Raw genomic sequence first — 17,419 nt, forward strand, 5'->3', positions numbered from 1 at the left:
CTTCTGTCAGCATCAAACCAGAGGGCTCCCTTGAAACCAAGCCTATTCTGGAGACTGGGGGCAGACTGCTACACCTATACTGGCACTGTAAGAGGCCAGCGCTGGGTGTGAATGCCATGCTGTTTCTGTCTCACAGCCCTGAACACATCAGTGTGATGTGAATCCCGCTCCCCTGGGGCAGGTGCACACAAAGGTTCATGGGTCGTGGCTCAACAGTCAGAACAGTGCAGCTCTGAGAGATATGTGATCCTGCAGTCAAGGCATGGAGCTGGACTTCCATTCAACTCCCAGTCTGTCACGGTCTCCCTGTGTGACCTTGGGCTACCCCTAATTTCTGAGTGCCTCAGTTTCTCCTCTGTAAAATGGGGCTGTTAATGCTTCCTTACTTCGCAGGGTGGTTGTCATTCATGTCAGTGGCTGTGGTAACAGGACTGAATCAGGGGCACCAACAGGCACTGCGGGTCCCGGGGCAAGGTTGGTGGGGGACAGCTCAGCACCCCAGAAGGGGTGGAGCCAAGAGCTGAAGAGGTAGGGCCCAGAGCAGTCAGCTCTCAGCACTGCCTGCACGCTGCTCCCCTCACCCTCACTGCTCTGCGTAGCTACAGCAGTGCTGCCCTGGCACTTCAAAGCGGCCCAGGGCTCCAGCTGCTCCTGACCCTTTGAGAAGCCAGGCCTGGGGCAACCGCCCCCCATAGCATTACCCCCAGCCCCGTCAGTAGGCCTGAACGGCCTACGTACACAGAGGGACCAAACCCACGGCTAAGTCTCGTTCGCTCCCTCTCCATCCCTGCCAGATCTGCTTCGTTCTCACCTGACCTTCCTTCGCTTCTTGACAGCCCAAACTGGAGCCGTCAGTTACAGTTGCCCAGAGTCAGATAGTTGCCGATGGCCTGAAGTTTAGAGACCCAGTCCGAGGGCACCTCATTCGCAAACAAAACCGAACCTGGCCAGGCACAAAGCTTCATGCTACAAACACAGGACTCCTTCAGAAGGCTCTCGCAGGACTTAAGACAGGTTGGGGTAACTCTTTTTACTGCTTCACCCAGCAGAGATCAGCTCAGGACTTGACTGAGCCGGTATCTGGCAGCCCCAGAAATGTTCTGGGGTTGAGTTTCTTGTTCTTTTTGTTTGCAGGGGTAATATTCCAAGTAAGAACTCGTTGGGTTGCTACCCACACGTGTGCCATCTATCTTTGGGAACACTGGACCTTTTTTCTTATTTTTTCCTAAATCTGTGTTGCAGTAATAACTGGCTTTTCAATTCAACGGAAATGTTCATAAAACAAGAACAAACACCTACCCCCCACCCAAAAATCAGGTGGCTTCAGTCTAGTTTTGTGATTAAAACAATAAAGGGAAGAAATCTTTTGAGAAGGATAAAAAATGTAGTTTTTATTCACATTTTTGGGGAGCGGCGGAGGGGGGTGGTATCAGTACCAAACCAGCTCTTCTCCCTCTCTCTCTCTCTCTCTCTCTCTCCAGCCAGATGTATAGGTGAAAGGAGATTTCCATGGCAGGTTCTGCGTTGCTCTGGTGCTGGCCCTTTTCCGACAGGCAGGCAGGAAAGAATTCTCTTTCCAGCAGCATCTCTGTGAGCCGTTTCTTTGGGCTCTGCAGCCTTTCCTTGCTCCCTCTAGTGATGCGAGTGAGACATCACTCTTATTTACCCACCTACACGCGCGCACACACTCAGGCTCCGACACAGAAAAACTGCAAAGAGGGCTAAGAAAGAGATGCATGATGTAAACTGCCAGCGCTATTTTTTCTGCTTGCTCCTCGTTCTTTGTGATTTATTTTTTAGCATCTTTCCCCCAGGCTGTTCTGTTTGCTCATGTCTGTTTCTTCTCCCATCGACAGCAGCTGAATGGCTTTCCGAGGGCATCAGCAGCTGCCCTGCGCATCTCAGGCTGTGTCCAACCTCAACCCGTTCCTTTGGGGGAAGTTGCAGCAGTCTGTGGAGCATCCAGCTGCAATGTCTCTTCATGCAGAGGAGACTCAGATGTTTCTGGCAATGGGAATGCCCTGTGATGACAGGGGGCTGGGTTAGATCCAGTACTGCAGCCCTTATTCAGCAAAAATGCTTTGACTGACAAGCCCATGGTCTGCACTACTTATCAACAAGAGACCCAAGTGACAATCCAACTTTTTTACCTGTTATTACTATGTAGGCTGCAAGGATCATGCGGCTCTTGTGCAGTTCCACAGGAATCCCAGGGACTTTCCATGGAAACATAGAATGCTCCCATACTACTTATGTTCTGCAAAATAACCTGTTGTCCTTTCGTACTTCACCATATTGCTAAGTATATAAAACTCAGAGCTGTCCCCATGTAGCCCTTGGCATTAAGAAACAGGACAAAGGCAATACAGCTGGTCTAATTCTTTGGCAAGCCCAGGTTTTCATTTACATAAGGTGGCATTGCCAGGGGATTTGGCACAAAGGCCAGGACCGGTTGCTCCATGGAGAGCTGGGAGCAGAATAATACATTGTTTTATAATCATGCAGATCTTCCAAATGGATGACCTGCAAGGCAGGTGTCACGTGGTGCTCCCCTGTGCAGCAGTGAGGCTGACACTTGCTTGGGGAGGGCTGGGAGCAGTTTGCAATGCAAAGTCACATAGACCTTGGTGGGGATCACTGTCCCATTAGTGGCACCTAGACCACTTACAGAGAGAGGGAAGGAATCTCCTGTGCAGCCTGAGCTGAGAGCCAGCTGGCTTTTACCTCAAACTGAGAAGCTCCAGAGGTCTCGGGTTTGAGTCCGCCTGGAAGTGGTTGCAGCCACAGAGAGTTAAGTGGTGTCAGCGCTTGCCTGGAAATCACAGCAGCCAATGGGTGGGCTGGCGTTTGCTACCATCCCCATTACACATTGGGGCAGGGCGGAGGGGGCTGCTTAAGTTCATCTTCTGAATTCTGAAGAGCTGCACCCAAACGATGGTTCACCAGGAGGGGCTGCAGATGCAAATCAGCCTGGCGTGTTTGAGCTGCCGCTCACTGGCCTGGGCTGCTACTGGACCCAGGTGCAGCTATCACCTGTGTGCTGCTGCCCTCTGCTGGCAGGAACAGAGACTACCTAGTGAGGTATCAGGCCTTCCAGGGCTCATTGACCTTTCTCCTCTATCGCGAGCTGTAGGAGCCTGTGCTTGAGAGGGGGGCACACTTTCCAACATTTCAAGCAACTCAAGCCTACCCCTCGTTCTCTCTGCATCACCAGCTCCTGCAGCTTCTGTCCCACGAGGCTGGCTGGGCTCCACTCCGCACTGCCTGATGCGCGGGCAGTCAGATCAAATTTGCATGAGTGGCACAGTAAGCCTATTTGCCCAGGGCCAGGTTGCAGTGCCACAGGCGGGGAGCTGAGGCTAACCAGCCCCGTGGGACAGGAGCTGCTTGAAGAAGGACAGAATGTTGTGTGGGTGCAAAGGAGACAGTCCGATGAAAGCCGGGAGAGCGGGAGCTGTGGAAAAGGGGCTTCCTCTCTGTTTTCTGTGGGCCATTCTGATACGTTGGTGTGATGGGTCTCTTCCTGCTGAGCTAAGGAGGGTTAACTTCAGCACATGCATGGGATCACTTGACCTTACGACACCTCTGTCGTGAGCATCTGCAGAGCATCTGCTGCTTCGTACGGTGTCTGCAGACACAGAGCCAGATCCTGGAGCAGACCTGCCTAATGAGCAAAATTTCCCCCGTACAGCACCAAACCTGCCATCTGACATGAGCAGAGCCCTGGAAATTGGGAGGGGGGGTGTAACGGCAGGCCTCTGGTGATACATCCACCCTCCCTGTTGTCCTGGATTCCTCACCTACAATATGAACAAAATATCTTCCACAGAGGTGGGGCGGGGTGGGACTGTCTGACTATTGCCATATTCAGACAAAAGGTTCTGTAGAAATGCCACCCATTGTTAGCCACAGCCAGGAAATCACTGCGAACTCTCTCAGTTTTACTGTGCGCCTTGCAGAACTTTGCACTGTTCATAAAGCTCTTGGCCCTGACATCATTTGGACACTGATGCCACACTAGAATCTCAGATTTTGCTGCAGAGAAAAGGAAGCATCTGTTTGTTGCCGTTCCGGAGACATGCTGGGAGCCAGGAACCTGAAAGGCACAAAAACCACTGATGTCCAACAGAATCCCAAGTGCCACGTTTTTACATTCTCATCCCTTCAGGTGTTCTAATGCTTGCGTTTTGAATGCTGGGGCTGCGAGTTTCAAACCCGAGCCTCAAAATCGATGGAGATCAGCTCTGCCGGGTGGAGTCCAAAGGGCACTGTCTCCTGTTGGCACTGATGGCAGACACGCTGATCCTGTCTCTGGCAGGTCCCTGTTTGTGCTCCACTTTCCCAATTTTGCACTGTTTGGAAGATTTCAGAATTCAGCTCAAGGACTTCGGTTTCTTTAGGCCACCCGTAACCATAACCTCTGGATGCTGGAGTTGTGATTTCCAGGAATGGCTCTACATGTGCACCCCACCCTCCTCCTTTAATGCTCTTGTCTAGCCTCCCATTATGCTAATGGCAGTAACAGCTATTAGCCTCAAAGCAAAGTCAGACCTGTTCAATTGCTAGGCAGTGAATAGAATGTGCCAACCCCATGCTGTGCATATGTGTGCATCACAGAAAAGAAGGTACAGTAGCTAATTAATTCTTTGTTCCATTAACGTTGTCATTAACCCTGAGCTTATTGTTGAATTCACCCCAATGGGTCATGTTTACACTTGATCCAAGCAGAAAACAAGTGGCTGCTTCCTTCCAAGCTAGACAGCATCTTCCAAGCGAGAGGAGGAGGAGACAGTGTAGCCGGCGGTTTAAAATCTCAGCTCCTCTAAGGTAATTTGACCTCAGACAAACATGGTCCAAAAATGCACCAGGAGGTACATAGAGAAGATTAGATAGGTTCATGTGGGAGAATGTTCTTTGCAGAGACTGTGGGTGGGTCTGCACTAGTCCTTAAAGTCGATCATAGATGTGCAATTCCAGCGAGGGAATTGCATAGCTGGAATCGATGTATCTATGATTGACTTATCTGGCTGTCCTCACTTTCCCGCTGGCCACCCTTATTCCTTGTAAGATTGAGGACCCCTGATAGTTCCATTTGATGCATTCTCCACTGGGTGCACGAAACCAAACCCCGGAAGGTCAACCCTGACCAGGTCGATCTACCGGGTAGCGTAGATGTACCCTGCCTGACAAAGACTTTCACACACCAAGCAACAAGCAGATCGAGGACAGTGGGAATGTGAAGAGAGTCATGCAGATCCAGGGCTCTAGAGTGTCCACATAAACGTGACTTGTCTCAGGGAGACAGAGTTTCCTCATTGACAAGCAAGTGGTGTGCGGCATGGCTACACAAGCACACTGCTGGGGCCACAGCAGAGTGCCCAAACCCTGACCCTCTGCCTAACAATGCATGGGGAGAGCAGGCTGAGCTGGCAGGCTTCATTCCAAGCTAGCGTTCCTTCAGCTAGCATTGTGTGGGTTTGCGCGCTTCCTCTGAAGCAGCTGGGACTGACCCCCTTGGAGACAGGACCTGGGTCTGTCTCACTGGCAATGGCTAAGGCGCGGGAGGGAAAGTTCATATGCCCTGCACAAGCAGGGCCAGAGCAATGAATCAGTAAGGTGTTGTGCCACAGGGGAATGTTGTTATTGCACTCTCTGTTGTGGTAGCACGTGGGAGCCCTGGCGTGGACCAGGACCCATGATGCTGGCACAGTACAGCTACCCCACACGGGGATGGTTCCTGCCACGAGGACCTGACAAGCGAAGCACAGCCCTAGTTTACTGACCCATCCTGGTCTGTGTGTTGCTCATAAAGTTTTCAGGAGAGTTTAGCTGAGCAGTTGCCAGTATATGGATTGTACAGGACTCTGGCCTGGACTGTTTGCTTTCCCCTGCTCCTGGTGTGTGACGAGCACCCCATTCAAAGGTGTCTGTTCCCTCAGTGCACCGGCACTGCGGTGTGTAAACAAGACTTGGCAGCCCCTTTCCCCAGGCATTTTTTTGGCCAGAGAATCATTTGTGCTAAAGAGCAGAGTTGCACTGGGGCTTGTGGAGTTTTCATTGTGTAGCCGGAGACCAACTGGGTGGTGCCAGAGGCAGACTAGACTGTTCGGGGGAGGGATAGCTCACTGGCTAGAGCATTGGCCTGGTAAACCAAGGGTGGTGAGCTCAGCCCTGGAGGGGTCTTTCAGGGTTCAGGGGCAGGTTAGACTTAAAACAAAACATCTGAGAGGGTTGGTGCTTGGTCCTGCTGTGACGGCAGAGGACTGGACTTTATGACCTCCCAAGGTTTCTTCCGCTCTGAGATATATGCAGTGTTGTCTAGTGGGACCAGAGGCAAGATTCATTGCGCGGTGGGTCTGGAGGGCAGTGCCTCTGTTTCCCCCTCCACCTCTTGGCTGCTTAGACACTTTGAAGGTCTGGGACCCAAGCTCTATGGGCCAGGAGCTGTCTCTTATCAGTGTCTGTACATCACCCAGTACGCCAGGACTCTGATTTCCGTTGAGTTTTCTAGGTGCTGTTGTCATTGTGCTAAAAGTGATTTCCACACATTTAAAACACTCTGAATTCATAAGTCTCATGATACGGACCACCCCTCACTGGTGCTCCAGAACCACCCCACCCACCAAGGAATCTTGGCCCTGGGGGCACATCTTCAGCCCTCTCCATGTCAACAGGGCCTTTGGAGCTGTTTGTTCAACGTCTCACTTCATCTCTTTAGATATAGATGTTTACTCCTTGAAATCCACAGAGGCTGATGGATGTGTACATTTCCACTCCAGCAGCCATGCGGCCATTTCCCATTAATGAGCATCTGGGATGATTCCATTAATACTTTTTTTCAAAAGAAAAGGCATGTTGCACAAATTGATAAATAATGTGATGCAAAAAAAAAAAGCAATCAGAATTAATTAGAGGGAAGTAGTGGCTGTTTTTCTCTCTCCACTTTCAGGAGCTGGCTTCTCCCCAGGGGACTCTGCTATTCAGAGAAATATTGATAATAATTAAGGCCATCTCTGATTGCAGCAGCAGCGTATAGCTGACTGGCTATTTAGTGGCCAAGGCTGTTCAGGGATATCTGTTTTATGCCTTGTCCAAAAGCTGGTCTTCCCGGCAGCCCTGTGTTCAAACACTCTGATGGGTGTCACCACACAGGAGGGGAGAGCCTGGAGCAGAGGGTTAGCTGCACCTGCGTTGACTAAGGTGATCCCAGACGACAGCAGGAAGCTGGGGGCTGGGGCAGTGAAGGGAATGGACCTATAGGAGAAAGGAATCATAGGATACAACACTAGAACTGGAAGGGACCTCGAGGTCATCGAGTCCTGTTCCCCGCCCTCACAGCAGGACCAAGCACCATCGAGACCATCCCTGATAGATCTTTAGGTAGCCTGTTCTTAAATATCTCCAGTGATGGAGATTCCACAACCTCCCTAGGCAATTTATTCCAGTGCTCAATCACCCCGATGGTTAGGAAATTTTTCCTAATGTCCATCCTAAACCTTCCCTGCTGCAATTTAAGCCCATTGCTTCTTGTCCTAAGTGACTGTAACCAGAACACAGATGCTTAGAGCACTCAGCCACCCTGACCCTGAATAGTTCCTCAGGTAGGAGGGATTACGTCTGGTTGAAACTGGGCAAAAGATTGTTTGTGTTTGCCTGAGAACTTTGTTAATTTAATACGAAGCCAGCCCCCAAAGGCGGCCTGTGACTGAAAGGGGGTCTGCAGAGTTTGGTGAAGATGCGCCCTGGGCCACTAGCAGGTGCTTGGGTGGCAGCCAGCCCTGTTGCGTGTGGGCTAGTAATTCAGTCCTGATCTGGCAAATATTTGTACGTGTAAATGACTGCATGCATGCCTGTAATGCCACTGGCTACTCACATGTGGGAGAGTTTGCAGGGCTGGGGTCTGCACAGGAAAACTTCTCACTCTAGTCAGTTAATTTATGATGTTGCAGAAGCATGTCCCACAGGGGTACACTGTGCATTGCTTCAGATGGGTCTTAAAATGTGCCTCTCCAGTGCACCTTCTTACTTCTCCCTGGCTCTACAGACACCAGGGTGGCCCTTGGCTGCTTTCACAAGTTGCCATGCCCCTTTCAGGCAGCGGCATATTGTTCCCCAGGGTAATAGTTCACACTGAGGTATGCCCAACCCAGCCTTCAAGCTACCCAGAGCAGCAGTAGTCATGATGTCTGTCTGCACAGTTGCCACCTGTGCACCAAAAGGGGATAACACTGAGCAAGACCTACAGGCTCTAAGGACCTATTCAGGATGTGTGCTGGCAGCATGTGGGGATACACCTGACTGAATGTCACTGCAGCTAGATGAGTGCTAGCATGAGAATCAGCTCAATGTAACTGCAGCCTGGGGGCAGAGGTGAGGCTAACCTCTGGAGTAAAGGACAAGGCCCCACAGGGCTGGGCTTTTTAAATTCCTAAAGTCCACAAAGGCCATGCTTCCTGCACCATGCAAGCGTGTCTTTGCCGGAGCTTGATGCTATTCAGTGGCTGGCCGTGACTGTGTGTTTCTGAGTGCATATGGGTTTGGAGGTGTGTGTGCGTCTTTGTATGCAGGAGCACATACTTGTGCGTGTGCACAGTTGTGCCCCAGGCTTGTGTATTTGTGCATATGTATGTCTGTGGATGCATGCGAGTGCTCGTGTAAACATAAACACCCACCTTACAGCTGAAGCAGTGTATTCCTGCTCAGTCAGCCACGAGTCCCACAGTCACCCTGTGATGAGCCTTGTTTTAATTTTTGTTTTTAATTTTCTCAGGCTCTTAGTAGTTAATCCTGTTCCCTTCGCTGCCCTCCCTCTCACAACAGCTTCTATTTTTATCTCTGAGTTAATCACAAAAGGCTCATGTGCCCACCCTCTCCGCGATTAAAAATTAGGAGACCAAATTCTATAGTGATGTCTTATAATAACCAAATCTTGGGAGCGCAGTAGATGAATAATGGATCACGGCTCTGTCTTAAAGGCTTCTCGCTCTCTTTTTTGCGCTGGAGTTTGAATGGCAAAGTAATGAGTCCATCCTCATTTCATAAAAGTTACAGATGTTGAGAGCCACGGCTGATTTCTATTCATCAGGTCCACCCCTCCCCAGCCAGATCTCCTGGTTAATGAGCCCGGAGCCAATCAATAATTCACGGCTACATGAATAACCAGGGGAGGATAACTACTTATTTGGGAAGATGTAATCAGGAACCATTGTCTTTCCTGGTCTCTTTCTTTCACTGTGCTGCATACCTCTTTATCAGCTCTCTCTGACTCAGGGCTAATCCAATAGACTGAAGCAGGAGCAGAACAATAGGTAAGAACAATAGAAAACAAGGCACTTACAGGATAGTATGTGGGAGAAAAGCAATTCCCTGCTTAGCTGAGTGTGTTTTTTCCCCCAATGACCTAGGTCCTTGCTGCAGTCCATGCAGAGAAAGGGTGGACCAAAAGGAAAGAATATTATTAGAACAATGGCTACTAAAAAGTTTCCAATTTACTTTCAATTTCCCAGGATTGGCTGTGTACAGATATCAGTCCTGATCCTGCTTTAGGCAGGGGGCTGGACTCAATGACCTGCTGAGGTCCGTTCCAGCTCCAAGATTCTGTGATTCTATAATCAATGGGGAATTTTAAGTGTCTGTAGCCGTGTCTACACGTGCATGCTACTTCGAAGTAGCGGCACTAACTTCGAAATAGCGCTCGTCACGGCTACACATGTTGGGCGCTATTTCGATGTTAACATCGACGTTAAGCGGCGAGACGTCGAAGCCGCTAACCCCATGAGGGGATAGGAATAGCACCCTACTTCGACGTTGAACGTCGAAGTAGGGACCGTGTAGTCGTTGTGCATCCCGCAACATCGAAATTGCGGGGTCCTCCATGGCGGCCATCAGCTGAGGGGTTGAGAGACGCTCTCTCTCCAGCCCCTGCGGGGCTCTATGGTCACCGTGGGCAGCAGCCCTTAGCCCAGGGCTTCTGGCTGCTGCTGCTGCAGCTGGGGATCCATGCTGCATGCACAGGGTCTGCAACCAGTTGTCGGCTCTGTGGATCTTGTGTTGTTCAGTGCAACTGTGTCTGGGAGGGGCCCTTTAAGGGAGCGGCTGGCTGTTGAGTCCGCCCTGTGACCCTGTCTGCAGCTGTGCCTGGCACCCTTATTTCGATGTGTGCTACTGTGGCGTGTAGACGTTCCCTCGCAGCGCCTATTTCGATGTGGTGCTGCGCAACATCGATGTTGAACGTCGACGTTGCCGGCCCTGGAGGATGTGTAGACGTTATTCATCGAAATAGCCTATTTCGATGTAGCGTGCACGTGTAGACGTAGCCTGCATGTGACAGGTCCTCCATCTTGCCCTGCAGGTTTTCTGTGTGGGGAAGAAGAGTTTTCTTCTGCTTGAGAGCAGACTAGGGAGAACCTCCCTGCTTAAAAACGCCTGCGCTATCACTTTCCCAGCCCAGATTTTTTCAGAATAATGGGAGCCACAGAAAAGCTCTTCAGACATGAAGCTAGATAGTGGGCAGCCCATGACCTGTACAGGGGAGGAGTTCCACAGAACTCCTATGGCTAACCCTTCAGGTGCCCAAACTCCCTTGGCACCCACCTTTCCACTGCAAACATTCCCTCACTGCTTGTGTTCAGCCATCCACCCTTCTGCCTGCTGTAGCTCCAGCTTAGATGCCTGTCTGCCAGCTAAGCCCCAGCTGGGGAAGACTGGCCTTTGGCCACCTGTGTTTCAGAGGACGCCCAGCCCAATGGGCAGCCTCCAAGCACACCTGGTGGATCAGCTCCCATTGGACATCTGGCTGGAGGAGGAGGGGGCAGTGCCTTCCTCTCATGACACCCAGCCAAGTGGCTAGAGCACTCGCCTGGGCTGTGGGTGGCCCAGGGTCTCCCACCTCTCAGGCAGAGGCGCTGAGCACTGGGCTGTGGGACGGAGTGGGGTTCCCTCAGTTGCTCCTGCAGAAGCTGTTCCACTGTGGATAAATACAGGGGTGGCTGGAGCCGCGGAGTGGGCCCAGGCTTCCCACCTCCCGAGGGGGGAACAAGTGGTCCACAGGGTCGCTCTAGCCCATTCTCGCTCTCATGGCCCAGTGATTGTCATTGGATCGGAGAGCAGGTTGGGCCGACCCCGACGCTGCTCTCTCCCTCACTCCCCCTGGCCCAGTGAGCGGAGAGGGAATTATTCCTGCAGTTCCCTGTCTCTCAGGTCAGGCACTGTGACACCCAGCGTAACTTTGCCCAAGTCCCTGTATGGCTCCTGCCCCGTCCAGCTGTCTCTAACTGCTCCCATCGCTGGGGTCTGTCTGAGGACCAGCTGCGTGCCATTCAGAGTAGGAACAGCCCCATCTCCAGTTAGTGCCAGTGTTGTCTGGAGAGGCAGAACCGTGTTCACCATGAGCTGGGCTGAGTTCCGCGACGCTGGTGTCACTGCAGCCAGCGGGTAAGAAGAGCCTCTGGCTGCCCTCAGCCTGCCTCTGCCCAGCTTCCGTCACTCCGTGTCTCTGCCCGGGAAGGGTTCCCAGCTCCAGAAAAGGCTGAATCCCAGCTGGGTGTGAGACAGAGCTAGCTGGGGTCTCTAATGAGAGGTGTCCCTTGTAGCAGCCTGTCAGGCTGTGACAGCTTGAGTGATGGCGGTTTCAAAGGAAGGCTGAGCTCTGCAGTGTCTCCTCCGCACCCGCAGCCATATCTTTCCTTGGAGGGAGATGCTCGAAAACACCTTTAAACGACTGCAGAATGGGGGCATCTCCTTCCAGCTGCGAGGGACCTGGCAACCCTACGTCACGAGAGGAGAAGAGGCTGCAGTAGCTTCTCCACATTGAAGCTACAGAGAAACTATGAATACAACATCTCTGCCTTTCCACGTGATTGGTAGCTGCTCATGGCTGCCTGCATCCAGTTCCCCTCCTCAAATTCATTGCAGCATGATGCAAATGTTTTGACTAGTCCAGCTATGCTGTAAGAGCTCCAGCTGCTTACACAATAATCCTTCTCTCCTAGCAACTCTCTGCACAGAGGGGAAAGCTGTTAGGTGGACTCAGGTCCCACCTCACCCCTGACACAAATGGGTGTGCCCCTCATTGACATCTGTGGGAATTACACCCGCTCATGCCACTGCCAGATTGGGACCATAATGTCTAGCAGTTTGCACAGAGGTTATCTAGGAAGTTTCTAGCTGAGGAGGAGTCAATATAAATGGCTTTATGTGCCCCCCCAGCGGCCCCCACCTCAATGCAGAATGTTAATTTCCAGAGCAGACGGATGACCCAAGAGTTAAAGCAGCGGCTTAGATCTTGGGACCCTGTTCTTGCTGTGTGGCAAACTTCCTGTGTGATATTAATCAAGTCACTTATGTGCCTAGTTTCTCTTCTGTAAAGTAGAATAAACAGCATTTCCGTGTCTCACACGTCAGGAGAAGAGAAATACCTTGAAGACTGCAAGATATTAGGTTAATGGAGGCCAACCACGTGCTGCAGATAAAACACCCTCTTCTGCTGGAAGCAGTTTATATCCCACCCTCTGCTCTATCCCAGCCCTCCTGGTCATTGGGTTTTTTGAAATCAGAGTGCCAAGGTGAATTTTCCTGATCTCCCTCCGTCCCACTAATGGACTGACCCAAAACACCAGTTCTGACCACTCACCATGTGTTTCACTGTGCTCACATTCCACTCCATATCAGACCCATGGATCCGTGGTGTCGAGAGAAGTATAAATACTCAGAAAGGTGAGGAGTGAAGCTAGCACTGTGGGCACAGTCTCAGGCAGCTGGTATAAACCCCTGATCCTCAACGGGTTCTTTGTTGACTTTGCCAGGGTAACATTGATTCATATCCTATCAGCTGAGGCTTTTGTCCCTCGTCACACCAAACCAGACCAAAGTGGGTCAGATGAGGTTCTGGTGTGTCTCCACTGACTCCAGTGACTTTGCAGCCAGGGATGAATTTGGCCCATAGTTTGATTATAAGAAGTCACTTCTCCTTGTCAGAGCATAAAACAGACTGAAATTGTGTCTGCTGGCTGCTCTTGCCTGGTCTATTAGAGCGAGCGCCTCGCATTGCTTCTCTCATCTCACTGGGTATGGAGTGCTCTAGACTGCATGACAATTCTCTCCCTGGGGCCCTCACAAAATGAGCGGTGTGTATCTCACGAGGTGAGTGGCGCCTGCAACATTATAAATAAATAAATGGGAGAAACATGTTGGTGCTGGTTCCAGCATTTCGAGCCATTTCAGTCACAGTTTTTAATAAAGTTTCAACACAGACCCCCTCGCCACTGCTTAAACTTCTGTCGTTACCCCAGACCCACTGTGATCTCGCCAACAAATGGCAGGTGTAAATAGCCATCGCGGCCCTGAGATCACACCATTGTTACTCCAAAATTGAAGTGGGTGAATTTCCATAAAGCTTTAATGTTTGACATTTTAACCATTTCTTGCAATGGTTTGACAGTACACACAGCTGAGACCTCAAGCTTCCAGGATTCGACTCTCTGAGAAGTTGAAATATTTATTTATATAAAAACCAGATAGCAACTGTTGCCACATAACTTACCAAGCCCCAGATCTTCACAGCATCTGGTGTTCTGCAAAAATCCCCCACCCACTGCAGGCTGGGGATTAATCAGGCCTTTAAAGGTAAGTGAAGGAGAAAAAAGTTCCATATTTGCCAGCGCAGTGCTGAGTTTTCAGGGGTCAGTCCTTTGGGTTTCCTGTCTTGTTCTTTCTAGGTTGTGCTAAACTCACATTCGTGTGTTTAGAGGTCACCTGAGCATGGTTTGTCCAGTTCTGGAAGTGGTGGCTGCTGAGTGCTGCCTTTACAAAGGACTCTTCCTGCATGTGGAGGTTAGCAGCCCCTGTGTTTTCAGAGTTGATGCTATCACAGAAGGGGTTCACACAGTGCTCTCCCTGGGAACCTAGTGCTTTCTCATTGCTTTCCATAACCTTTCACTCCCTGTTAGGCTGAAAGGGCATATGCTGCTCTTTTGTTTTGCAGCATAAGGTCATGGACATATCCAAGCAACATCACAGACCTTTGTCATCCTTTCTTGTTTAACCTGGGTTTCCCTCTTTTCTGTGCTGCTCTCATCCCAGCCTCTTTCCTTCTGGCCCCTGTTTTGTGTGACAGCCTTCTCTGCTAGCTCACGCTTTCCTGCAGCTCACCGTTCAAACAGTTTTTCAGCTCATTCCAAATCTCTGCTGAGAATGTGTCCCTTGTCTCCTCACTATCAACTTGCTTGTGCTGCTGTGTTTTAACTTTGGGGCACAGCTAATACGCAAGCAACAAAACAAAATGAAAGTTGGACGGTGCTAAGGTTGGATTCTGCCATCAGTCACAGCCCGACTGAAGCCAAGTGCCATGGGTTTGCCTGGGTATACCTGAGCACATGGTCCAGAGTTGCCATTGTCACTACGTGCCCTGCAGAGTACCACTGCAGGCACAGCCCTAGCTTGGCTTACACTTGTAAACTACATTCTTTCTCTCATCTGTTTCTCTGCAGTTCCTCCAGATGACCCAGTAATTACTGGGGGCCCAGTGATTAGCCTGAGAGCTGGGGATCCCCTGAACCTCACCTGCCATGCTGACAATGCCAAACCAGCAGCCTCCATCATCTGGATGCGGAATGGAGAAGTGATAAACGGAGCCACCTACTCCAAGGTCAGTGGGGCTGGAGTCTGGGACAAAGCCAGGAATGTGGCTGCTCGCCTCGTGGAGCTGTCCTTTGACCAGCTCCCGTTGCAGCAGAACTGTAGCTCTTCCTATGCATCTGGAGCCAGCTGTCAGCTGGCATAAACCCATTGATTCAGGGGCACTGTGCTCAGGCCCCACACTTCTCTGTGCTGCTCGGTTTCTATGCCCTGGGCTGCTGGGACAGCAGAGGGTACTGGGGAACTGGAAAGGCAAATTCGGAGGGGACTCAAAGCTTCTCCGAGCCCTTCAGTGAGTGATTACCCCACTTACATGATATGGCCTGTTGGAGTCAATGCACCTGGCCATCCAGGGGGCCAGCAGGGTTAAGTAGGGTCACAATAGCAGCTGCCAGAAGAGTGTGAGAAGATGTGAGTTACAGCTGTGTGTGGTCTCAGCTCTGAATTTAAAACTCTGGCTACTTCCAGCCTGGACAGTTCCAGCACTCTGCCTGTCAGCAGAGTCCAATGTGCTCCTCACAGCGTGTCTAAAAACACAGTGGTCCAATACTCAAAGGTATATGGTAACCTAATTCCCTTTGAGTTCACGCTGAATTGTCCTTGGGGAAATGCAGGTGCACCAGTGCAAAGGTGCCACACATTGAATTCAATCCAAGCTCTCGCTGGCGCAGCCCTGGACCAGAGCAGGCCCCCACAATGATATTATTTGGGTCCAGAGCAGAGCATTTTCTCCCTTCCTGAAGAGCACATCAAATTGGACAAGTTCAGCAGCAATCTTTGGCAAGCAGAGAACAAAATGGTCCTGCCTTAGCCATTTCCATCCCAATTATTCTGGTGGCTCTGTAAGCCATGGGATGAGCTGTTGTGTTGGAATTACTGCAGGCTTGGGCTACGTCTACACGTGCACCCAACTTCGAAATAGCTTATTTCGATGTTGCGACATCGAAATAGGCTATTTCGATGAATAACGTCTACACGTCCTCCAGGGCTGGCAACGTCGATGTTCAACTTCGACGTTGCTCAGCCCAACATCGAAATAGGCACAGCGAGGGAACGTCTACACGCCAAAGTAGCACACATCGAAATAAGGGAGCCAGGCACAGCTGCAGACAGGGTCACGGGGCGGACTCAACAGCAAGTCGCTCCCTTAAAGGGCCCCTCCCAGACACACTTTCATTAAACAGTGCAAGATACACAGAGCCAACAACTAGTTGCAGACCCTGTATATGCAGCACGGACCCCCAGCTGCAGCAGCAGCAGCCAGAAGCCCTGGGCTAAGGGCTGCTGCCCATGGTGACCACAGAGCCCCGCAAGGGCTGGAGAGAGAGTATCTCTCAACCCCCCAGCTGATGGCCGCCATGGAGGACCCCGCTATTTCGATGTTGCGGGACGCGGATCGTCTACACGTCCCTACTTCGATGTTGAACGTTGAAGTAGGGCGCTATTCCCATCCCCTCATGGGGTTAGCGACTTCGACGTCTCGCCGCCTAACGTCGATTTCAACTTCGATATAGCGCCCAACACGTGTAGACGTGACGGGCGCTATTTCGAAGTTACTGCCGCTACTTCGAAGTAGCGTGCACGTGTAGACGCAGCTTTGGAGTGACAAGATTTTTCTAAGGGTGTGTCTACACAGCAGCCTTACTCCAGAAGACCTTATTTTGCAATAACGTTGCCACACAAAACTGCATCTTGAAATAGCATTCAGCTGTTTTGAAACACAGTGTCTACACACACAGAGCCTATTTTGAAATAGAGCCATTGGATGCACTATGACTTATTCCAAAATAGGCTCTATTCCCTGTCTTAGCAGCTATTTCAAAACCGGCACTATTCCTTGTAGAATGAGGTTTATCAATTTCAAAATAAGCCAACCGCTATTTTGAATTTATATCGAAATAGTGGTTGCATCCTGTAAACACTAGCCTGGCCATATTGAAATAATGGCTGTTATTTCAAAATAATTTTGCTGTGTAGACCTACCATAAGAAATGAAACAGAGAAGGTGGATCCTGGTGGCTGAATGCAACTCGGGGAACCAAGAGGAATGGGTGGAGTTCTAGTTTCCGTTCTGTCCTTTGTGCCTCTGGGTAGTTTTTGGCACCTAGCCCCAGGTTCCTGAGATAGGGTGACGTATGGGGTCTGTTCAGAGGCACGGAGTCTGTGGGTGCTCCGGGGCTGAAACATCCATGGAGAAAAATTAGTGGGTGTGGAGCACCCAGTGACAACCAAGATCCCCTCCAATGACTCTTCTCTTCCTCCTCCCCAAAGAGCCTGCCCCTCCCCTCCTTCCCAGCCCTTTCAGAGTGCTGGGAACAGCTGATCTGAAGCATTCCAGAAGTGCTGGGAGGGTGGAGGAGGTGTGAGCATGGGGTGCTCTTTGGGGAGCAGGCAGGTAAGGGTTAAGGACTTGGTGGAAGAGGCGAGGGCTTGGGGGAAGACGTGAAGTAGGAGCAGGGCCTGGGTTTGGGGGTGGGGAGTTCAAGAACTCCCAGTCTGGAGGAGAAGTTGGCACCTATGTTACACTACTTAAAATGATCCGAAGATGTAGGAAAGTGCTCAGTGATAGCGCAAGGTGGTTCTGAAACACAGCTCATGCACTTGTACATCTTGTACTGCACTAATATAGAATTACAGGGTAAGAAGGGACCACAAGAGTCATCTAGTCTAACCCTTGCCAAGCACTGCAGGATTTGTCATGTTTAAACTACTCGAGGCAGATGGCCATCCAGCCTTGTTTTGAAAACCTCAGTCCCTGACCTCCCTAGGCATCTTCTCCATTCTC

At 50.8% G+C, this 17,419-nt stretch overlaps 1 protein-coding gene across 3 annotated transcripts in view; it reads left to right on the forward strand.

The window, feature by feature from the left end:
* Window positions 1-17,419, forward strand: part of KIRREL3 (kirre like nephrin family adhesion molecule 3) — a 258,248-nt gene that overhangs the window by 104,747 nt on the left and 136,082 nt on the right. For all 3 annotated transcript variants that reach the window (XM_074976739.1, XM_074976740.1, XM_074976741.1), the window contains exon 4: window positions 14,487-14,644. In XM_074976739.1, coding sequence (XP_074832840.1) covers window positions 14,487-14,644 — 158 coding nt within the window. The remainder of the gene's footprint in view (window positions 1-14,486; window positions 14,645-17,419) is intronic.

The sequence above is a fragment of the Carettochelys insculpta genome, chromosome 25 (assembly GCF_033958435.1).
Source record: "Carettochelys insculpta isolate YL-2023 chromosome 25, ASM3395843v1, whole genome shotgun sequence".
NCBI lineage: Eukaryota > Metazoa > Chordata > Testudines > Carettochelyidae > Carettochelys > Carettochelys insculpta.